General features: G+C 44.2%; 1 protein-coding gene across 7 annotated transcripts in view; it reads left to right on the top strand.

Moving 5' to 3' along the window:
• Hivep1 (HIVEP zinc finger 1) overlaps nt 1–24560 on the top strand; it is a 129505-nt gene that overhangs the window by 51799 nt on the left and 53146 nt on the right. For all 7 annotated transcript variants that reach the window (NM_001105751.2, XM_039095309.2, XM_039095308.1 and 4 more), the window contains one exon: nt 22308–22361. In NM_001105751.2, coding sequence (NP_001099221.2) covers nt 22308–22361 — 54 coding nt within the window. The remainder of the gene's footprint in view (nt 1–22307; nt 22362–24560) is intronic.

Here is a 24560-nt window from a genome sequence, read left to right as displayed (position 1 = left end):
ACCAATTGTTAACCCTGATTATATTAGGAAACTGGCTAACTTCTCCTGGCTTGTTTGCATCTAGGTAACAGCATCTTGTAGCAAGGCAAATAAATAATACATACACTCAGAAAATCTAATATGGTAGGCTGAGCAGTAACCGAAAGGATGTGTTACTAGCTGGAAATACTAACACATGGGTGTTTAGAGCAGTGTAGCTCCCTAATGCACGAGTGAACAGTAAGATGATTTCTCTCTACAGAGCATGAAGAAGCAAAGAAGCTGGGTGTTCTGGAAAGGAATGTGTTGCATCTTGAGATGAATTTGATCATTGCTAGTAATATTGGGGGTGTAATTTAACATCAAATAGAAAATCATTAACGTTATGAGATTGTAGTAGGTACACGTCATGGCTTGCTTCTGTTGCCTCGATTTAAGAGCCTGCTAGACAGGATGCTTCATTAGATTTAGTTTCTGTTTTCTTGTGGATTGGTAATGTCTCTGTGGAGGTATGTGCATGGGATTGCAGGTGTCCAGGGAGGCTAGGGGTGTCAGATCTCTTGAGTTGGAGTTAAAGGAGTTGTTGGATATGGTGTGTGTGTGTGTGTGTGTGTGTGTGTGTGTGTGTGTGTGTGTGTGTGTACATACGTGCTAGGAACTGCCGGGGGGTGTCTTTTGTAAGAACATTAACTGCACAGCCATCTTTTAGCTCCATGATTAGACATTTTAATTTTAAGTTGAGCTATGAACTACCACTTAAGAAAATATTTTTAAAATAGATTTATTTATTTTATATGTGAGGGTACTGTCCCTGTCTTCAGAGACACCAGAAGAGGGCATTGGATCCCATTATAGGTGGTTGTGAGCCATCATGTGATTGCTGGGAACTGAACTCAGGGTTTCAGGAGTAGTCAGGGCTCTTAACGGCTGAGCCATCTCTCCAGCCCAAGAAAATATTTCTAGGTAAATGTATGGTTTTCTTGAGGAAACACATGTATTAAGTTTATTACAGTGAAGTTCATTTGACTTACTTTTCTGAAGAAATCTAAATGGGGGGCTAAATATTAATTCTGCTTTATAGTAAAACAGTTGAAAGTGTTACAGGTAAGAAAACAAACTGACTACTTAACACATACTACAATTCAGTTTAAGAGTGATAACTTATTGTGCTAAAAATAAGAAGGGAGGAGGGAAGAAAGGGTAGGAGAAAGGGAGAGCAGTTACATTTCTTCAGCCTCAGTAGGCTGAAGTTGGATTACCATGAGTTCAAGGCTAGCCAGCCCATGCTAGTTAGTTACAGTTGATTGCATACTCTCCTAAAACCCAAAAGCTGGAGGAGTAACTTTGTAATAGAGTACTTGCCAAGCATGTGCAAGGCTCTAGTTTGATATCTATTCTCACCCAAAAAGATAGATTGTATAAAGTCTAGGCAATAATAGATATAATGTAAAGTCTGTAGAACATAAATACTTATTGTATCATTTACTTGGAAAGTATCGTTTTAACTTAAAGTATTTCAGAAGCTGTCAGAAATATTCAAAACTTTATATATGTGAAATTCTTCAGATGACAGCCTTCCTTGGCATCTTTGAAAGTTCTGTTTCTTTTGTGCTGAATATTGTTATCTTTTTAGAAATTTTTTTATTTATTTTTTACTTATTCACTTTACATCCCATTCACTGTCCTCTCCTGGTCACCTGGTCACCCCCTCCCACAACTCTTCCCCCATCCCACCCTCCCCTTTGTATGTCCCCATCCTGGCATATCTGATCTCTAAGGCTAGGTGCTTCCTCTCTCACTGAGACCAGACAAGTTAGGTGCACATCTACATACGTGTGGTAAGGCCTAGGTCCAGCCCCTGTGAGATGCATAGTAGGTGGTTCAGTCTCTGAGAGCCCCAAGGGTCCAGGTTAGTTGATTCTGTTGGTCTTCCTGTGGAGTTACTATCCCCTTCAGGGCCCACAATCCTTCCTCCTCTTCTTACATAATAGTTCCCATGCTCCATTCACTGGTTTTCTGTGAGTCTCTGCATCTGTCTGAGTCAGCTGCTAGGTGGAGCCTCTCAGAGGACAGCCATGCTAGCTAGACTCCTGTCTGCAAGCATAACAGTATCATTAACAGTGTCAGGGACTGGTGCTTGCCCATGGGATGGGTCTCAAGTTGAGATGGTTATTGATTGGCCACCCCCTCAGTCTCTGCGCCATCTCCCATCCCTGCATTTCTTGTAGGCAGGATACATTTTGGGTAAAGTTTTGTGAATGGGTTTGTGTCCCTATAGCTCCATTAGGGTTCCTGCCTGACTACAGGAGATGGGCTCTTGAGGCTTCATATCTCCAATGCTGTGAGTTACAGTTAGGGACACCCCCATTGATTCTCGGCCTTTATAAAGAACTCAAGAAGTTAGACACCTACAACTCAAATAACCCAACCAAAAATGGGGTACAGAGCTAAGCAGAGAATTCTCAACTGAGGAATCTCAAATGTCTAAGAGGCACTTAAAGAAATTTCAAAATTCTTAGTCATCAGAGAAATGTAAATTGAAACAACTCTGATATCCCATCTTACATCCATCAGAATGGCTAAGATCAAACACTGAAGAGATAGCACGTGCTGTGCTGGTGAGCATGTGGAGCAAGGGACCGCGCCTCCACTGCCGATGAGAGTGAAACTCCGACAGCCACGTTGGGAATCAATTTGGGGGTTTCACAGAAAACTGGGAATAGTTTTACCTCAAGGGCCAGCTATACCACTCCCGGGCATATACCCAAAAGACGCTGCACCATCTCACAGAGGTGGTTCCTCAGCTGTGTTCACAGCAGCTCTATTCAGAAACAACCTGGATACCCCTGAGCTGAGGACAGATAAGGAAAGCATACATCCACACAGTGGAATACTAGTCAGCCACCAAAAACAAAAACACCATGAATTTTTCAGGCAAATGGATGGATCTTGAGAATATCTTGAGTGAGGTAACCCAGTCCCAGAAGGACATGCATGGTATGCACTCACTTAAAAGTGGAAATTAGCCATAAATACAGGATGCCCATGCTACAACCCACAGACCCAAAGAAGCTAAACAAGAAGGAAGGCACAAGAGAGGATGCTTGACTCTCACTTAGAAAGGGGAATAAAATAGTCGTAAGAGGCAGATGGAGGGAGAGTAGGAACTGGATGGGAGAGGAGATAGGGAAGGGGCAGGGGGGTTCAGGATCAGGTGTAGGGAGGGACAGGAGGATGGCCAGATAGCCATGAGAATGAATGGAAATCTACAACTGATTGAGTTGGGAGGTTGGGGGTGGTAAGAAACATCTCCAGGATAAGACAGAGAGCTGGGATAGGGAGGTGCCCATTAATATTGTATCTTAAGAAAGCATTTCCTTGCTTCTAAAATATGCTGTCTAAACAAGCATTTGCAAATTATTATATGCAGATATTAAAGAAATTGAATTTAATTTTCTTAATTTTAATTCCATGATACATCTTTGATATTAAGAAATAAAATTGATTTTCTTGATTGAAAAGTATGAGAAATTATATGTAAGAGTTTGTGTGTAGGTCCTCACTGATGGCATCCAACTGCTTGCGGCATACTCTTCTTTTTTTTTTTTTTTTTTTTTTTTTCTTTTTTCGGAGCTGGGGACCGAACCCAGGGCCTTGTGCTCGCTAGGCAAGCGCTCTACCACTGAGCTAAATCCCCAACCCCGGCATACTCTTCTAAATGTGCTTATACATCCGGGTCTCACACAACACTGTGAGGCAGATGTTATCTTCCTTCCTGTTTACTGAGGCAGAATCTGGAGTTTATTTCAGTGTCACAGAGACAAAGGAAGGTAGATGAGAATTCACAGCTAGAAAGTCCTTACTGGTGCAGTGGGGAAAACTGTCTCCTTCAATATCCGTTCTATTAAGGTGCATCCATTGTCTGTGCTGAGTGAGGGAAGGAGTTTTCCTCTTCGTGGTTTACTTTTCTCAAACTTGTGCCAGTGAACACACGTGAGCATTTCAGTGTTGAACTAAAGATTAATCCTCCTCCACAGGATTAATTGTTTCAAATGAAAAAATTTAAGATACTAATCCCATACATTTTTATTACTTTATTTGAAAGCAAATCAAAAGCAGAATGAAGAGAGTATGGGAATGTCACGCTGAAACGGTTTCAGTTGTCATTTGCTTATTGATGGTCCTTTGCAGTCATCCAGCTGAGCTGGCCAGTCTCTTTCCTGGAGGCTGTCCTGTATATGGTAGGAGGTTGAGCAGAACCACTGGCCTGTTCTTGTCAGATACCAGTTCCAGCCTCTGTCCCTCAGTTATAACAAATAGAAATGTCTCCAGACATTGCCAAGTGCCCTTTAGGGGACAAGCTCATTCCTGGATACAGCCACAAGTGATGTAGGCAGCACAGACCAATAGCATCACAGGACAACGAATTGGGATGAGGAGTTGATAAAGATGGGAAAGATGAAACTTTCATCTCAGTGGCACGAGAAAGGAGGCTGGCTTTGGCTGGCTGGTGTGGCCACATGCAGTGTGGAAAGCAGGGCAGGGCAGGACGATAGCAGAGACACAGAGAAGGTCTACTCGGGAGGGGGTCGGACTAGGGTATTGAAGTTGTCTGACTTGGACAGGTATTTTGGTGGTAGAATCAGGAGACTTGGGGTTTTCCATAATGTTGTTCCCTTGACAAGGGATAGAGGACGTCGAGCAGTCTGCAGGACTGTCCAGTCACTGGAGGGAACACTGAGGGAAGGCTGCTGGCAACATCTGCCTGGGGTTCAAAAGTATTTTGTTAGAATATTAGAAACTACTGAATAGCTCAGACCTTCATGAGTATTGCAGCCTCGGTCTTTAGTCAATGACTGCCATGTTTAAAATTAAGTATTGATTTGCCTGGTGGCAGATTAGCTGTGATCTTGGGAAATGAAATAGACACAGCCTTTCTTCCTATCCCTATTTATAGTAGATGATGTATTTGACATCAAGTAAGTATTTTGCTCTCAAGTCATCATTGAGAGCTTTATAAATTGATTTTTAAAGAGAATCCTTTTCCCCTGTGTTGTGGTAAATATTAAAAACAAAACAAAACAAAACAAAAACCTAAACCTTTTATCCCGCCCTAGCACTGGCACCTGTTGGGCCACATGACACTGAGGGTATTTTTATCTCAGTGGCTCCATGCTGCCCCCAAGTTCTCTCAGACCCAGGTGGTCCACCAGTGAGCCGTTCCAGCGTGGCACCTGGCCATGCTGGTCCCTGGAGTTAGTTGTGGCACCCGTGGGGCCATATGGAACTAACCATAATTTATCTCTGGTTAGTATCTCTCCCAGGGGCTCTCTACTAGCCCGGAACTCTCTGGTTCCAGCTACCCAGTAAAATCAGGGCTCTCGAAGTCCAGCATGGGACTGGCCTGTGGGGACTCCCTGCATGGACTCTGTCCACACTTTCAACAACCGCCCCCTGGTAGTTAAAGTATAAACTCCCAATTATCGTGAAATCATGACTCAATAAGCTGTAATCTATCAATCAGATTTATATGTTAAATTCTCATCCACAGTGCATTCACACAATAAACTCACAACCAATTGATAAGGATATAAACTGCCCACCTAGATGAGATAAATTTACCTATAGAAATCCATCGTTTAAGAAAAATACATAATTACCTAAGGCCATTCAAGACCACCCGGATCTGGGTCGTCCTCCATCTCCATCTTGAGTCTTTTTCTTCCCCTTTCCCTTCTTACAAAATCCTTGTCCCCGCCTTATTTTTAACTATCTAATCATGGCCTTGACATAACTTGTGCCAGTGCTCACCAGCATGTAGACATCAACCTACATCCTTGGGTTGGTGCATTTCTTCTTTCTCAATACAGAGGCAGGGGGATAGGCGTTTGAGACACCATCTCAAAACAAGGAGAAAATAACCTGGAAATAATAGCTAAACAAACAGCATCAAAGATAGAAAGGATTCACGTAAGAATAGAAAGCCCAAGGTCTACCTAAGACCACAAGTCATAATGGATGAGTGAGATAAAATTAAATATCACACCAACCATATGGTAGATGATGTTCTGTGTGAGGTGTGGGACGGGGAAAGATCTGATCCCTTTCTGGAATTATCAGCAGATATTTCTGTGAGTTGGGATGGAAAAGCAGGATAGATCCCCATCATGGAGTTGATGACGTCACTGAGTGGTAAAACACCTATGGCTATCACAAGGTGCTGATGGTCCACTTTACAGTAGACCCAGTGACGGTCAGAAGGACTTCATAGGCAAGAGATGTTAAACGTGCCGCCTGGAAGATAACGAACTGCCAAGTTACGCAGGGCGCCTTCCTGGTGTCCATGAAGAATACAGAACATTCATGTTACAGCATGGTTCTGCAGGGCCACACTGAGAGGTACTGTGCCTGGGCTGACCTGGCACGTCCCAGGTTAGTGCTGTGCTGTGCCACAGTATGCTCTCCTCTTCCTCCCCCTCCCCCCTTCCTCTCGCTTCCCTCTTACCCACCTCCTCCTGCTCTTCCATCATCCCTGTCTTTCTTACGCCGGTGATGGGGTAGACAAGTGCTTTCCCATGGAGCCATGCCTCCAGCCCCTAAGAAGAAATACTCTTCGTGGTTGGAAACAGCATGTGCCGTCTCCATTCCATTAAGAGCAGTGCCTGTACATTGATTTTGTTTTGCTGGGTTATTTATAGCTCAGGGACTTAGGGAAGAGTGAACCTTATTAGCTATTCAAAGTAATAACATCGTCTATGTCCTTCTGACATTACAGTTCCACGGCTTCTCACACCTGGGTGCTTGTTAATATGTTTCCCTCACGATTTGCTTAACACGACTTCTGTCACGCACTTGGACTCCCCAAACAGTGAGAACACCTAAGAATGGCTGAAAAGCCATTTTGGGTTTGGCGACTTGAGATGGGCCTGTGCCTATGAAGTTCCAAGTCTAATTACCTTATGTGTGGCATTGAGTTGGCCCAGTGTGTCCTTTTGTGAGCCTCGTGAACAGCCGTGATGACTCTCAAGGCACATGCATCCTCACAGTTGCTTGCCTTAGGAAGGTTGGGTTGAAATTCCATGCACTGCACATGTTATCATAACTATGTGTTTAGAGGCACTTGCATGCGTTAAGAACATGCAGCACTCATAATTTCCCATGAGCTGTTATGTCAGGATAGCAGTGGACAGTACAGCAGACTACATACATGGCATCGGTTGGCATGATGGGTTCATCTCAAATAAGGGTTTATTCACATATATGTATACAATATACATGTACGTACAAATGTCTGAGCTGTTACCTAATTATTTAGGCTAATGGCTTGGAAAGATGGTATTAATAGACCCAGAGCAATTTTTTCCCTTAAAATGTCACTTTATGTATTTTAATAGGCAGATTTGGTGATAATGTTTTATAAATACTAGTTATTTGAAAACCAGGTCAGGGGCTTTATCAGGGGTTGGCCAGTACTAAAGAGCTGGCTCTTAGCAAATGGTTGGCTACTAGAGTTTAGAACACAGGTTGAAACTTTGAAGCTTTAAAAGTAACTTTCTGTTTTTAATGAAATCTATCTCTTAGTAGCTGATACTGTTTACCTTTGAAGTTATAGGAATCGTAGAAAATTAGTTATCATAAATATATTTAATCTATTTATAGTCATCACCATGAAGCAGTAAACCCGTGTGCCCTTTCCCCAGTGCCTCTTGTGGGAGTCCAGTGCCCTCTCATTTATCCCACATGGCAAAGGACTAATCAAATGCTCTAGTTAATTTTAAACATTTTCAGTGTGTGTGTGTGTGTGTGTGTGTGTGTGTGTGTGTGTGTGTGTGTGTGTGTGTTGTCTGTGCTCATGTGCCTTCTTGGTATAACATTTTAATTCTATCCTGCCTTTGAAGAGCTATGTACTATGTAGAACAGTGAGGAGTCACCACGTTTGTGTGATGCCACTATCTAGGCTGTTGGTCATGGCAAGGGTCATATGTCCAGTGTGTGCTAGGGACAGTGCTAAGAAACACTGCTGGCATCTTCCCTTGAGGACTTTGGGTCTGGCGTGGGTCCTTGCAGTAAAGTGAGATAACCACTGTGGGAAAGAGACCCCAGGTCTCAGGACTGTGGGAATGAGTACCTGAGCATTGCCATTGGCTTTGTCTCAGAGACTCTAACAGGGGACAGTGTCTGGGCTGATTGTGACTGCAGGTCCCCACATAGTAGTCATATCAGTAGCTGATGACTAGAACTGTGAGCTGGTCCGTTGTTTTCAGCTTCGGTTTCCCACTTCACCGCTTATGTGCAGTGTTTCACATCCTCTTCTGACTCTCATGGTTGAGGGGTCATTATTGGAAAATATGCCACTTAGGTTATGTTAAATGAAAATAGTTCTTAATTGACCTTGGAATATTGGTCAACATTCTGACTAAATTAAGAGAATATCTTACAATATTTATAATAGTATTATGATGGCTAACACTGTAAACTTGATGGGGTTTAGAGTCACCATGGAAACAAATATGGCCATTTCTCTATGGGATTTGCTAGATGAGGTAATTGAGGCAGGCCTACCCACAATAAATGTGGGTGGCATCAACCTGTGGTCTGGGATCTGTGACTGAATAAGAAGGAGAAAGGGAACTGAGCACCAGCATTTGTCTCTCTGACACCTCCCTTTCCTCCCACTGGACTTCCTGCCATCACCGTACAGTACACCCTTGAGCTGTGAGCCGAAATAAACCCCTCTTCCCATCAGCTTCTTTTCTTCCCATATTTGCCATAGCAACAAGGAAAGTAACGAATGTAAGTGCCTTTGCCATTAGAAAGGACAATACCACTAAACGGGAGGAGGAAACAGACATCAAATACATAATAACAAGTGCCACTTCTCAAATAACCTGCAGTCTTTTAAACTTGCAGTTAAAGTGAATGTAAAAGCCTTACCCAGGAAAACATAATCCCCTGACCACTTACAAACTGACTTCATGAAAGCCTACATGACTGTTTAGATGACTATTTCTCTAGTAAGTATATGTATAGGAATGTAGACATATACATGTATGGTTAGAGTCCTACCCATCTGGTCAGTACCTTTTGAGTTTCTTGGTGATTTTTAACTTTCTTGTCAGAATACTAAAACAAAAATAAGTAATTTATAAATATGTAAGTTTGTACAATATGAAAAGTAATACTATTTTAAGTACAATAGACATTTGAAATAAAACTTTCAACATTTGTAGCAACAAAATATGACAGAGTATAGACTAGAAACAATTAAAATAAGTGAGAAATGTAACTCTCAATTCCCAGGCAGAACTGAGATGTCTGGCCGGGACTGTGTCAGTGCTCTCTGACGGCTCCCTCTGGGATGCTCTAGTCTTACGGTCTGGGTCCCTTTCCATGTGTGAGCTTGACTGTCCATCCTAACAGCTCTTGGTGGTTTGGTTTTTGGTCACTTTTCCAGTTAGTTATTAACCTATTGATTCTAAATGCTTACACTTGACTGCCATTCCTTTCCCATTATCCAGAGTGGATGACAGCCCAAGACCCTAATTAGATGCCTAAAAGGTAACTTCTTTTGAACCTTTTGTATTTGATGCTGGCTCCTGTACATACAGTTACTATAGACAGTTTTAAATTATGAATTAGGGATTCTAAAAATTTTAATTACTGAAGTAGAACAATCATAACAATGTACTGTAATAAAGTTATTTGTCACTTAGGAATAAGTTTTGGAATATTCCTTCTTCTAATATTGGGTAATTGAAGCGAGATAAGGGAAAGCAAAACCATAATTAAGGGAGATCTCTGTACGTAAATTATATAAGGTGCTGAATGCAGTGGGAGCAGCCACCTGCTGCAGAGCTCTTGTGTGTGTGTGTGTGTATGTGTGTGTGTGTGCACATGTGTGCATCATGCATGTGCATCATAGCTCCTCTTTGCTTAGTTCCCAGAACCCTTTCCTCATCCCTGGGCTCCTGCTCACAATTTGTGCTTCTCACATGCTGTGTCCTTTCCTGCTGCACACTTCCCCACTCTCCTGCAGGAGCCTCTGCACTGACAAACTCTGTGTGAGTCCTTACACTTTGCCTTGTCTGGCAGGAAGAGTGAGAAGAAACTAGAAAGTGCTTACGTCAAAGAAGATGCTTTCAGGTTTCCAGGAGAGTTCATGGCAGATAACTCACTTGCTCTTTGTAGTGTGTATTAGAAGGTAGAAGGCTGTCATTTCCTATCAGGAAGTATTGGTCAGTAAACAAATTCAGACTCCTGGGGAGCAGCATCAAGCAGTTCAGTGATACTAAGATTTGGGATTGCAAAGTTTGCTATTGATAGGAGCACCTGGGCTTGGGGTTCTCAGAAGAGCTCTGGTCCTGTCTTGTGCTTATTTATAATGCGCTGTTAGTTTTTGTTTGAAGCCCTGAGTTACCTCTTAAGTTGAAAAAAAGTATAAGGCTGGGGAGACAGTTGAGAAACAAAGGACCTGAATTTGGTTCTCTGAGTTCAAACAAAATACAAGTCCGAGGTGATAGTGTGATCGTAGTCCCAGCTCAGCCAGGAGGCAGACACATGTTCCAGCTCCAGACCACTGAATGACCCATCTCACAAAAGGAGGGAAATGGGTGGTCGTCCCCCGAGGAATAACATTCCTCCTGTGGCTCCTCTCCACAGGCTGCCGTCTCCCTTACACATGTGTGCATGAATCACACACACACACACACACACACACACACACACACACACACACACACACAGAGGAAAAAAATGACTATATTACCCTCCCCTCTACTGCATTCCTTCCATGAATCAGTTTGTTAACATCTTAGAAAGAAGCAGATGGCAGATTCTTTAGGCTTTGTGAGCCTCATATAATTTATGGTATCTCATACAGTTTTTTTTCCCCCTTTTGTGTTTTTACATTTTAAAAGCTAATAAGCAGACTGTAGTAAACAGCCACAGGCTAGAATGTATATATGAACTTTAGTTATTGTTCTCTTCGAAAAGGTCCCCCTGCCCCTCTGCGTCCCTCTCTCTTCACCCCAACTAGCTCCTTTTAGCTTTTAACATAATGAGTATTTTTCTCAACTTTTGTTTATGTGAAGTTATTATTTTTTTCTCGCTGAAAAGGTATAGAATTTGACTTAAAAAAAAAACTACATTAGTTGTTTAAAATTCTATGTCCCCCTAGTTTGTCCTTTGAATAAAAATTCACAAGAGTAAAATAACTCAGTACCATGTAATGTTCATCAAAGACACAGGGACACCATTGTTTTTGCTCCTGTAGTAAAATGCTATGGAGTGGGCAATCATGAAGAAAACAGTGTGGGCCTGACAGGTCTGGAGTGTGGGAAGGTGACGACCAGTTGCTGGCACCTGGGTAGGGCCTGCTTACTGCACAGGAGGCCCTGACTGTGTTTCAGGAGAGTGGCAAAGAGCAAACCTCCCACTGCAAGCCATTCTGCAGTGGCTTGCACGACACGGGGAATTACCATTAGCCCCGCCTCCCCTACTCTTCATTGGAATTCATTTCAAACATGAATTTCAGAGGAGGCAGCAATACTGAAACAGAGAGCAGCCCGTCCTCATGCTGTAGGTTTTATGTGCATTGGCTCAGTCATTAGTGGTCGTGGTTCAAGAAATGGAAGTGGTTCACATTGTGAGTGGTCAGCTACTCGCTGTCCTGTGGAGTAAGGTGTATGACAGTCTCAGATGTGCTCATGGGAAACCTGAAGTGTAAATTCTCCATTGACATGATTCTTACTGAAGGAAGCCCAGGTATGGGTGCAGAGGCCAGAGCCTAGGAGGAGCCCCAGTGGCTCTTGCCAGCAGATGCTTCTCTTCCCAGGTGCGCTGTCTGAAGCACTGTTAAGCAGACTCACACGTTCATGGGCCCTGCTGGAAACATAGCGTGAGAGAAAACGAGTTTCAAATCGGTGATCTGCCTCTCAGATCACATTTCCCCTTAGTTATAGTGCTTTCTCTCAGAGCAGGGATCCAGGCTAACTCAAGTGAATACCGTGGTTTGCTGTAACTGGTAACATAGAGCCCACTCTGCTCATGTGCTGCTACCAACCCCGTGCATGACTGGAAGAGAAAGCATGTCAGCTCGGGATATCAGGTGGCTAAGAGCAGATGCTCTGTGGTAGCTGTTCGTATCTTCTCTTCTATCATGGGATGGGGCAGGGCTTCCTGAAGAAAGTGCACTCATATCACTGCTCCAAAGTGGGAGGACGAGCTGAGCACGGGGAATGAACCCAGTGGCTGTGAGCTAAGAATGCTTGTTACTGAAAAAGAAAACGTCAGAGTATCGGTGGAGACCCACATTTCACTCTGCTGGTTCTTGAAGGAACATGGTTACCTTCTTTCCTACACAGTTCTCCATACACATGGGTACTGCTGTTTAAACCCTAGGTGATGACCACTGCCACTTTTGTTCTCGAGAATTCTTTACCCTCTCCTTTCCCACATGTTAGAGATGTAGGCTTGCTTGTCTGAGGTGATCTGAGGTCCTGGAACACAGCAGTGTCCTGTTGTGATTGTGCCCGCTGCCTCCCCCACAGTGGCCTTATGGTTCTGGGAAGGATTGAGAGAAGAGGATGCTGCTTGCTGGGATGAGGAAGTGGCACACTGGACACGTTTACACAATGGTGGTGGGAATTGCTTACCGAAAGCTCAGCACTGAGTCTCTTTTCCCCATAGGAGGTGTGTGAAAGATCCTGCAGGAAGACTGCTGAAGACGGCTGGCAAACTGTGATAGAAAGATTAGGAAGGTGTAGAATATCCCCCGTGTTTCTGTGTTCTTCTTCTGCGTCATCAGACTCATCATCTCCATTCCCATTGTCTTTCTGTAAGAGCCTCTGCTCCCCACGCCACCCCAGCACCAGCACAGCAGCCTTGTTTTAGACCATCCTGTTCTAACAGAAAGTCAGAACCCCAAGCTACCCGAATATGACTTACCTAGCTTGTAGGACAGTTAATCAGCGTGCCGAGTGTGTCTGCTCCTGAGGGTGAGTGTGTGGTGAAGACCCTGGGCATGGCTGAAGGCTGGCTCAGGGAGAGCAGGAGTGTTGTGTCACAAAGCTTCCTGGAGAGAATGCAACACACGTATCTGCTTATCCCAGACAGGGATCTCATAACAGACCAAAGCCCCGCTTGGTGAGCCAATGAGTTTTATTAGGATTACTTAGAGGAACATAGGTGAGGGGTTACTCAGAGGAGCAGAATGAATCAGAACCAGCCCAGCATGGGTGACATCTCGTAAACGCTGGAACCTGGAGCACACTGCACAGCCTACAGGCGGCTCAGCGGCTTGGAGACCGTCGTTCCCAGGCACTTCACTTGATCGTAACCTCTTCCTGACAGCAGGTTACTGGTCTGGTGTCAGTCTTTGGAGCTCATCTTTCTCCTGTCTGAGGGGAGTTGGCTCTTACTGCTTACTCTGCCAGGGAGGGCTCTAGTGAATCTAGTCAGGGACTTCCTAAAGCAGTTTTGACTTGCTTACTTTCCTGGTTAAGGAACTTCCTACAGGATGGAATATTTTCATCTCAGAGGAAAATCTAGTGCAGGGAGGCACTTTGACCATAGGCAAAATGTTGGCCACCCAACCAGGTACATAACACTTTTTTATATTTTTGCCTAAGCGAATAGACCTTGCCTTTTGCTGACAAGGGATGAGGCATACAACCAATGGTCCAGAAAATCAGAGCAGCTTTGGTTAATGTTTGGGGTCCATACTTCATGTGTCTTTGCTTCCTTAGGGGTGTGTGTGTGTGTGTGTGTGTGTGTGTGTGTGTGTGTGTGTGTGTGTACGTACATGTGTACATGAAGACACATGTGAGTGTGCCATATATTTGTTGGAATCCATTGCTGACAAGGTTAGCAATCTGTGGACCTTGGCATTAGTGGTCAGAGTAAAGACAGTCTGGCTAGGGGAAAGGGACCTAATGGCAGTCAGCAGAGTCAGAGACAGTCCCCGCTCCGATTGTTAGGGGATCTGCATGGAGACTTATTCCTGCTGCAATTCGGTGTCCCAAGGTGGGGTGGTACCCAAGGGTAGGGGTAATAGGGGAAGGGACTTGTAAGGGTGGAACTGGGAGGAGAGGAGGAGGCAGGACTGTGATTGGGTTGTAAAGTGAATTAATAAATTAATTAATGAATTAAAAGGGGTCTGGCTCCCTTACCCTTCCACCATAGTTAGTTACCATGACTATTACTCCCGTCATTTGCTGCATCAGAAATCCTCAGTGGTGAAAGAGAAATGGGTGTTATACTCTGTGCCCAGTGCATCATGGGCAATCATTTGTAACTATTGAGAAGATGGTGGAAACTTTATGCAGTAGGTGACAGCTTAAATAGTTTGTGCATCTTCCAAGCACTGTGTTTTAGCCGGACAGTGACCATACTACAGGGCTGATACTAGTGAGAGTTGCCAAGTCCGGTTTTGGTAGGACGTTGTTGTGCAGGTGTAGTTTTTGGTAGGACGTTGTTGTGAACCTGTAGTTGGAGCTCCTTAGCTTTTAGGTGCATGTGGAGTGTTCCCTCCTCCACCTTCCTAAGCGTCCCTTGGCATCAGCGTCAGCACTGATAAGGTGGATGGCTGAGGTAGCCATCTGTGCCCCTGAGAACACGAGGCTTTGAAGAGTCGGCTGGTGAGGCTTTTCCCTACATGTTTGAATCCTACCCTGATAATCCTTATAGTTTAGAGAATATCACTTGTCAAGGCTGGTTGCTTGTTGGGCTCACCTGAGAAACAATTTAAACATGCTGATTCAGTTGGTACAGAATGCAGCCTTGGCATCAGGATATTGTCTAGAACAGTAATACTAGGTGACTGGAATGTGCGGTAGGGACCGTAGGGCTCTGTAAAGTCATCAGACCAGGATCTGGAGCAGTGTCAGGGAGGGCCAGTCCCGGGCCCAGTTGCTTTGGCAAGTCTTAGGAAGGAGTGGGTTAACAGTCCCATCTCTGGGCTTGGGTGAGTCCTGGGACAGCTGGAGATTTGGGAAACTGGCCTGACTTTTGCTTGTTAAGAAATATATGCTTAACCTGAAGATCCCTCTTGTCTTCTGTGTCCTCTAGGGGAAAAGTCATAAAAAGAATTCTTTGCCAGTGTGATGGCGCATGCCTCTTTCTCAGTTCTTAGGAACTGAGTCAGGAGTACAGTGAGCTCCTGGCCAGCCTGGTCTACATAGTGAGACCTTGCCTCATAAACAAATACATCTCCTCACACCCACTGTCAGTAGAAGAGTAAAAAGCACAGTGGACTCCACAGTTCCTGCTGATCCAGGCCCCAAATGAAGTCTCCAGAGGAGGAAGGAGCCATCTATCAAGGGACAGCAGAAACAGTGGCACAGGCCTACTAGAGAGTTCAGCAGAATGTCTGTGTGTCTGCAATTCTTACCTGACCCTGACTGGAGTTAACAGCAAGGTGGCCAGGCTCTGCATTTAGCTGGTCCTGAATTTGAAAGCACAGCCCAGTGGAGCCTTGTCTGCTTTTCTCTGGGAATTCAAGATTTCCTTAGAGCTGAGACCGAGACAGACTTGGTGAAAGCTGTGTAGCCCATAGACACGGAGACGGACTCAGTGTCTGTCAGTGGACATTTCAGTGCAGTGTGCCTCACAGAGAATACCCTTGTCTGTTCTATGACTCTTTCTCATAGGAAAGGAACTTCTTGCTGCCCAGTCAGCCTATCTCCTCTACTCTATGTCATTCAGAGCCATTGTCCATGTTCCTGGAGCTCAGAGCCCATCACTAGACACTAAGATCCCTGCAGCCTCTTTACTGCAGTGGTTTTTGTATTTTTCAGACATTGTGTTTTCAGCTAGAAAATGAATTTAGTATAGGGCTGACACCCGCCCTAGTGTCTCTCCTTCCCTAGTCTTGGTTAGTTTTTTCCTAAAGGTGTCATTGTTAAAGGAGAGTGTGGTTTCCAAGACCTTGTGGTGTGAGTGAGTCTTGTTATCCATCTCTGCATGCTGTGTTCACCGCCATCTCTGTAAGAGCACTCTGACTTTGGTTTCTCTCCATCTGCTTTCTTCATTCATGTGGCCAAGCTGCTCCCCACCAGACTCTTCACTTAGCCTTTTTGTATGTCCAAGTCCTTGATGCTTCCCAGCCTGAGTGTGCGTCCTCCCGACGTGGCAGGACTTGTGTATTTCTGTCTTTCAGTTACTGGCCCGCAGCACTTCTCATCCCTATACTGGTACATATGGCTAGGATTAATTTCTATTGAACTTAAGTTTTTATTTTTACATTCCTATCATTATAGATAATTTAGTAGTTGAGGAAAATAGGGTGGAATAAAAAATACTAATGGACTGGGAGGCCTCCCTTTTCCGATCAGAAATGGAGGAGGAGGAGTAGATGTAAGGGGAAGAGAGGGGAAACTGCAGTCAGAATGTAAAGTAATTAATTAATTAATTAAAATATACAAATGGAAAACAGAACCACCACCACCAGCTGCTGGGGTGGATGTGGGGAACGGGAGCCCTTACACACTGGGTAGGATTAGAGTGGAAACTGCTGTAGCCAGCTCTAGAAATTAGTGTGGAGGTTTTCCAAAAACCAGAAATAAAACTACTATATGACCCAGGCCAGGAAAAATATGTTAATGTACTGTGTGTCTTGGTGTCTGTGTATGGTTGGCCGGCCTGCCCAATTCACCTTTGTGGTACAGCATCTTCCCTGAGTAAGTATTTTTAAGGACCACTTTTAGAAGCTAAATGATGGTGTGTGTTGTGGAAGGTTTCTTTAACTACTCTCCTGTCATATGTGTGACCCTTCCCCACGCCATTGGTAGCACATGTGCTGTCATTCGCATTGTAGCAGTACTTCATGTGATACACGGTTGTGAGTGGGGCTCAGGTGACTGCTGAGTAGATGGAATTTAGTGAGGGAAACAGAAAGGCAGGGAAGGCACCTTGGGGTAAGAAGAGAGTCCAGTGGAGGGTAGAGGGGAGAAGGAACTCTCCAGGACCAACTCCCTTTAGAGCTTTGGGTAGAATGGACACCATGAACTTGGACTCATCTCTTTGGGTACATTTGTTAATAATGCTTGGTTACTTCTCCATCAGGTCCCCTTTCTCTTCAGTATGGAGGCGTTTGTTCAGAGTACAGTCAGATGTGACTTAACACTGTGGATATTATGAAGTCACTTTCTCTTCTTATCCTGTTGCTCTTATAAAATTATATGCCATCTAAGCATGTCTAGTCCCCAAATCCCAAGTCAGAAGTATTAAAAATCTGAAACATTACTGACATGATGATCATCGTGGAGAAAATTCTGTAGTTGACTGTACATGGTAAGTCTCATGTGAAATGCTGTATAAAGGACTTTCAGGCTGTGTTAGAGGTGTGTAGGAAACATAATAAATCTTGTGTTTACACATGAGTGTCATTTTTAAGATATATCACATATATGAAAAGAATTCCAAAGTCCAAAGCCCGTCTGGTCTTACTCCACTAGGTTGAGGGATGCTCGGCCCGCACTGTGCTTCTGACGAACGATGAGCTTATGATGCAGTACTTGAGTGCGAGCATCTGTGCTGCGAACGGTCTTCCTGGCATAGATACATATTCATTTAAAACTTGTTCAAAGTTGGCTTTATATTACCTTTGGAAAGTAAGTCGGAAGACCCGTGAGTCTTGTCTTTTGGAATTCTTTGGAAAGTATTGGTTGTTGTTGTTCACTTTTGAAAGCATGTGGTAAGCTTCTAGGCCTCGAGCTTCACTGAAAGCCACTTAGTTCTCTCTGTGCTGCTCCGCTGGCTTCATGTCACCGCGATACTATTCTGGTCAGCCCTTCTTCTTCTTGTGTCGCTTTGATAACTGGATCATGTTCTATCTTTCTCCCATTTGTTAGATTCATTAACTCAGAGTTGAATTTTTTTTCCATTTATTTCACTGTTGTGTGATTTGAAACATCAGTAGTCCGGAATTCCATTTCTAGGTTTGCCACGGTGGTTCTCTTCCCCACAGATATAGGTTGTCCAGAGGTCACGGAGATACAGAGCTTGTAAGTGAAGAGACGTTGCTAGTGATGGCAGAAGCCCTGGGTTAGGGGGTTAGCAAAGACTGGGATGTTCCTTATGTTGAAGAGTACATGCACATGCTTAAGTGCACCTTGTCATTTGGTACTGTACTGTGCTCTGTCTGCTGTCACCGAAGTGGCTGTGGCAGTTGACAGAAAGTAACGGGTGTTCTGACCTATGAGAGAAAGAGGATGTTACATTGCACCCAGGAGTAAAACCAACCACGTTGCTGTTTCTCTTCTTTCAGTCAAATGGCAGTAAACTGGTGACCTTTTCTTTCTTTTTCTTTCTTTCTTTCTTTCTTTCTTTTTTTTTTTTTAACAATTTATTAGGTTCTACTTCTTTTCATTTTAATAATTTGTGAGAGAGGACACGGGGATTTAGAATAGAGACTGTGAGGCCAACCTGAGACGCAAGAAGCGTAGCATTAGAAACTGACATGAGTAAAATTAAACCTTGACACAGCAAACCCTGAATGAGTCACTCTGTGCAGTTGATGGTCCCAGATTCCAGTGGTGGTGAAGGAATGCAGGGGCTGTCTTAGAACCAAATACCCCATCTTTCCGAGCCCTACTCCCCTCTTTTCCCAAGTGAGAGTTACAGTAAGATGTTACTGCTGGGACATGCACTGGGTATTTTTCCTCTGTGTTAATGACAGAACCTGACAATAGCAGCTTAAGGAAAGAAACATTTGTTTTGTCTCTTGGTTGAGGAGTACCGTGGGCCATTGTGGCTGGATGTGGCAGAGTGTTGGTAACACTCTGTCTGTAGTCAGAAAGCTGAGAGAGGGGACACTTTCTCCTTTTTCATTTAGTCTCTGACCCCACCTCATGCGGCGATACTGCCCACATTCACGGTGAATATTCCCACTCTAGAAAGCCTCTTTGGAAATGCTATCACGACATGCCCAGAGGTTGTCTCCTCTGTGGCTCTAAATCCCATGGAGTTGACTACCAAGAGTAACCGTCACCAGTGTGTAGATATAAAGAGAACATTCTGTGAAAACTGACAGAAGCAAAGCTCTCCCAGCTCTAATTGAAGATGTTGCTCGCCCATTGAACTGGGGCTGCAGGTGTACACTCCCTGTACTGAGGACACTTGTTCTGAGGCAGGGCCCACGTCTGCGTGGCATTGTTGTCAAGACATAAGGCAGCTGGATTGAAAAATGAAGACTGGTATTTTGTGGTCAGGGTCATTTTTGTAAAGAACTGTGTGGCGTGCACACAGGGGTGGCCAGTGTTCTAAGTACCCACATAGATGAGGCCAGCCTCGGCATTCTACACAGCCAGATAGGCATGGCCCGCCTTGGTATTAAATACCCATTTCTAAAGCATTTGTTAAATCTTAAATCTTTGTTGCTTTGAGCGACGGTAGAAGCCATTAATCAAAAGCTGCTTTTCTTAAATAATGTCAAATTACATGCGCATAAACTCTAGAAACTGCAGCCGTCACAACTGTGAATACATATAATATATGCATCATCATTCTCTACTAAGGGTTAGATGAACTGCTGGCACCATAATAACAGTTCTCTGGGAATAAAACAGTGTTTATGTTTCTCAGGGCTGTGTATTTAAGGCATATGATTTGTTTATTTGCAGTTTGAATATCAACAGTGTATGCAGTATTTGTTTAAAGCATGGCCTTTGTACTTGGTCACTTCGTTCATCCAGATTTGCCCTTGACTTCGGGTTTGTTTGTTTGAGAGAAAAACAGATGCTTAGTGCTACGTCTGTGTTTTTACATCATTCTGAGTCTTATTTATTTTAAGGTTCAACTGTTACCCAAAACCAGGTAAATTATATATCTTTGTGAAGCAACATGATATTTCTAGGTATGTGGCCATTGTATAACGTTCAAAATCACTAAAAATACCTATTTCCCCAAATATTTATCGTTTCTTTGTGGAAAATTTCGAAGTCCTTTCTTCTTGGTTTTTCTTCTTGTGCCTGTGGTGTTTCTAGGGTCTTGCATGCATTAAACATGTTCTATCCCCAGGTACCATGTTTTGCTTAGAGAAGGAGGTGGGCAGGATTCACAGCACTTGCATTCTGATAATATCTAGCAGGAAGCAAATAGACAGGGTTTTGGGGGTGCATCCATTCCTTAGGATAGCAATGCAGTGTAAGGCCTCAAAGCTCACACTAGCTTGCTCCCTGCCTTCTGTGCCCCCCACTGGGCCTGTATGAGCACTGAGTAGTTAAAGTAAGTTTGATGAGTGAACTGAAGGTGGTTTGAGCTCTGCCTTTCTGGCAGCCGATGGGGAGGGAAGCTGCAGCAGCTGTAAAGGCCCCGGTAGGGAATGCTTCTTTGATGCATTTAGAGTATGGTCCTATACCAGAGGCCATGGATGGACTCCCTGGCTAGGAGCAATAGGTTCTGTAATGGTGGCAGTCTGGGGATAGTGGCATGTGGCAGAGGCCAGAGGCTATCGTCCACTTGGCACAATATTGTAGAGCATTTATCTAAATTATACTTTGATGAGATATCTAAAATGTTATGTAGTTGTTGGCGCTGTGCTTAATGGAGTACAGAGCAGTACCCTGGGAAGTCTGTGCCTTTTCTAATTGCCATTGGTCTGACATTGAACTTGAATGAATTATACCAGCATCACCATCATCTGTATAGCCTTACAAAATGCATAAAGAGCTGAACATGGATGTGTTTTTAAACCCGGCTGTACCTAGAGCCACAGACTGGTGATCAGCGGAGCCCGGGCCGTACTTCCCTCCCTTCCCTGTACAGCACGCATCTGTTTGTGTTCGCAGTGCTGAAGCTTGAACCCAGGGCCTTGTGCACGCAAGGTGACCGCTTTACCACTGAGCTATTTCTCCAGCCCTACCTCCCTCGGGTCTTTTTACTTCTGGGTCCAGTCCTTCCTGGCCCAGATGCTTTGCCTCTGGGCTACGCCTGCCTTTTGGAGCTTTGTGTTTGCTTGTTCGGGAGGCCATGATGGTTTTCTGTGCTGTCTCTCCCCGCATCCTCTTACTTTAGATAGTCTCTGGCATGGTCACAGAACAGAGTCTTCTGTCATAGCACACTTCAATCCATCATTGTCTTCAGTTACTCCTTAGCTTGGTTTCTTGTGGTAGTCCTAGGTCCTTTTCTGTCACTAGTGAAATACATCAGGCTGATTCTCCCTAAGGGAAAAGGCTTACTCAGTTCAAGATTCACAGTCTACATACTGTAGCCGCTGGCTCTGCAAGAGCCTCATCCAGATCAGCCCGTTGTGCTGGAGCACCACCTGGTAGGTCACATCTTGGAGGGCTCCTCATGGTGGATTCACATACGAAGGGCAGAGAGGCTGGGGAGTAGCCAGACTTGTTCTGTACAGTGTTGCTTTCAAGAACCGACTTGGGTCTCAAGAAAACAGCCATAGCCCCTCTGAGAGTAATTCCCTCCGTCCTAAAGACGTCCCTCCCCCTACATGCACACACTAAGCAGTCCTACTTTTTAACACTTCAGGACTTTGGGACACTGCTCAACTAAAGACCAACCTTACCACATGACATGTCACCCCTTGGAGGACACTCAGACTGTATTAGTCCATAGCACCATCTGCCTTAATCATGCTGATCCCTATCTAGTAAGCATTTGTTTAACAAATCCTGAGTTGGGTACCCATCATATATAAGGAAATTACTATTTTTAGACATACTTTTTTTTTTCTTTTCTTTTTTTTCGGAGCTGGGGACCGAACCCAGGGCTTTGCGCTTGCTAGGCAAGCTCTCTACCACTGAGCTAAATCCCCAACCCCTCAGACATACTTTTTAGCCCACAAAAGTACTTCCTAGTTATAAAATTGAGTATCTAGAATGCAGTAAGAGGCTGGGTCACTCTCAACTGGTGGACTTCTTGCTCAACAGCATAAAACCCTGGGTTTAATCTCTACCACCAAGTAAATCAGGCATGGAAGTGAATGCCAAAACCCACCTTTGGAGGTGGAAGCAGAAGGATCACAAGTTGAAGACTTTCTTCCTCTGTTTGAGGCCAGCCTGGGCCACTCAAGACCTTATCTATTGAAGTGAATGAATGAATGAATGAATGAATGAATGAATGAATGAATGAACAAATGAACGAATGAACAAATAAAAATGTAGTAATTTGCATTATGGGGACAATAATTAAGAGAGGTTCTTATAACTACAAACTGATTAAAGTTGCAAATTTGAAGGGAATTTTACTTTAATTTTTCACAAATAAATGGTTTGAGTGTGTTTCCTGTCTGTCACTGCTAATAAGTAATGTGTGCGTTTTATCATATTCCTTGTTATGACTGATGTGTGTCTTTTCTTTTTTCTTTTCCTCAGACAAAATTGAAGAAGCACAAAAAGAGCTTAATGGGGCAGAAGTTTCCAAAAAAGGTAAGTAAAACTCAGCCCTGTGTAGACATCATTCTTTCTGAGTTGCCAATAGCATTTCTCAGAATTCTGGCCTTTCCTGCCGGAAGCCGGTGCTGAAGTTCCGGACATCAGGCAGCCTCAACATCTCCTCCAGTGCGTTTCTCTGTGCCCGTGCCCCGCTGCTGGCAATATGAAAGCAGATGCAGCCCCTTTGTGAGTGCTGCAGGAACCCGTCATATAGTAGCACAGGCTGTGTGGATACCGTGATCCACATGTGTGTTCTGGTGTAAGACAGGCGTGCTCAGACAAAGATGCTTATGCAGCTCTTAAAACAATGTTAGTTATTTCAAAGGATGGGGATGACTTTGTTAAATAAGAAAACCAAACCTGAAATATAGCGTATAAATTCCTATTTTTTTCAATGTGTGTGAAAACAAATGAAGGGTGTGGCCTCATGTCTGTGGACATGTACAAGTGTAAACACACTTAGGGGACTGGACAGTGTTTGGCTATTTATGCAAATGTGTTTGCTGAGTGGTAACAAAGGAGACCACTGTACTGTGTTTGTGCTGCTCTGAATTCTACAGTCCCCATGGTTTGTGTTAACAATCAAATCAATATGCAAACATTGATCTTATGGCAGAAAGTATCTTGTCTCCCAGGGACTAGAACCTGTAAGGGATGAGCAATGCATGGGAGTGTCCCTCCCAGCATGGTCTCTTAACAAGAGGGCGGTGTCTTTCTAACATTGGGGAGAGACACATGGTTCTCTTAGTGTTCATTTTCATGACTTAATGTTTCCATTTCCTTATCATATTTCCTAATTTGAGTGGACTATTGACAGAATAAAAAGAGAAAAATGGAATGCCAATGGAAGGCCTCTGTCTGTCTGTGTACTTATGATCTTTCCTTCTTGCCTGCCTGCCTGCCTGCTGTCCGTCCGTCCGTCCGTCCATCCATCCATCCATCCATCCATCCATCTATCTATCTCTCTTTCTCTTTCTGTCATTTCAGTCTAGATTTCTTACTAACTGGGCGGTTTCAGAGAAGAGTTTCTTCATCTCTGCTCCTCCCTTCCTGGTTGGACTTTGGGTCTCCTCACATGTGGCATTGCAGCAGAGTTAGTATTTCCCTTAAACCTCCCCCATTGCTGCTCCCCGATAACTCAGATAGGAGTCTGGCCCTTGATGATTCTTGGAGAAAAGCCAGACAAGAAGGGTACACGTTAGCATAGCCATGCTGTTCCCTTGAAAGATGCCTGGCCAACCTTGCCACATGGCCACACTGTGAAATCCAGTGGGGTTAGGACATTCAGACATTGTCACAGCCAGCTCTGCTCACAGCCAAGAGTGGAGAGAGCAGCTCCATGCAGAACAAATGCCATGCATGTTACCTGCTTTTCTCCAGGCCCAAAAGTTCTTACAAACGTGAACCAAATGCCAGGAGGAGGGAGGAGAGGCCACAGAGACGGTAGGAAGAGGCTGGGCAATAGCGACTCCAGTCCGCAGACTCAGAGTGACTAACAAGGGAGGGCGCTTTGCTCTCTGCTGCTGCTGCCTTTAGTTCTCCACACAGAAGTTCTGGCAAGTGGAAGAAAACAGCTTCCTTCAGCATGGAAGTCAGAACAGCAGCTCCTCTCCTTGGGCACGAGGAGACGTTTTTGCCTAAGAGCAGTGCTGAGGTCTCATGGTTTTTCTTGCTGACTTACCTATTTTACATGAAGAAAACCCACTTGCTCCATGAAAGGAGGTCATAGAAAATGGAGTCACTTGGCTTTGAGTGGTGGTGAGCCATCATTTCACGTTGTCTGCAAACTTCTGACATGAGCAAGGCTATTTTTGTTTTATTGACTTTATTTTGCCGTGGTCTTTTGTTTTACTCTGCCTGGTAAATGATCCTAGAAGCCTCATGTCTGTGAAAGAACCCATGATTCTTACCTGGTCCTGGGCTCCGCTCCCCTCCCTCCCTCCCTCCCTCCCTCCCCCCCTCCCTCCCCCCCTTTTGCTTATGGTTCGGATGAGTCACTGAAGCTCAGCGGCCAGTGTAATGCAGCTCTTTCAGAACAAAACCAACCAAAACCTTGTTCATGGATCAAATTACATTTTTTAATGTATTAGGGAAGGTCAAATATGTCCAATGTAGACTTTGGTAGTCATAAATCAGGAGGATAAAGAAGTGACTTAAGTTGGGCTGGAGAGATGGGTGTTCAGAGGTAGGAAG

The sequence above is a fragment of the Rattus norvegicus genome, chromosome 17 (assembly GCF_036323735.1).
Source record: "Rattus norvegicus strain BN/NHsdMcwi chromosome 17, GRCr8, whole genome shotgun sequence".
Taxonomy (NCBI): domain Eukaryota; kingdom Metazoa; phylum Chordata; class Mammalia; order Rodentia; family Muridae; genus Rattus; species Rattus norvegicus.
The sequence above is the reverse complement of the archived record's forward strand: the minus strand, read 5'-3'. Positions and strand labels throughout refer to the sequence as shown.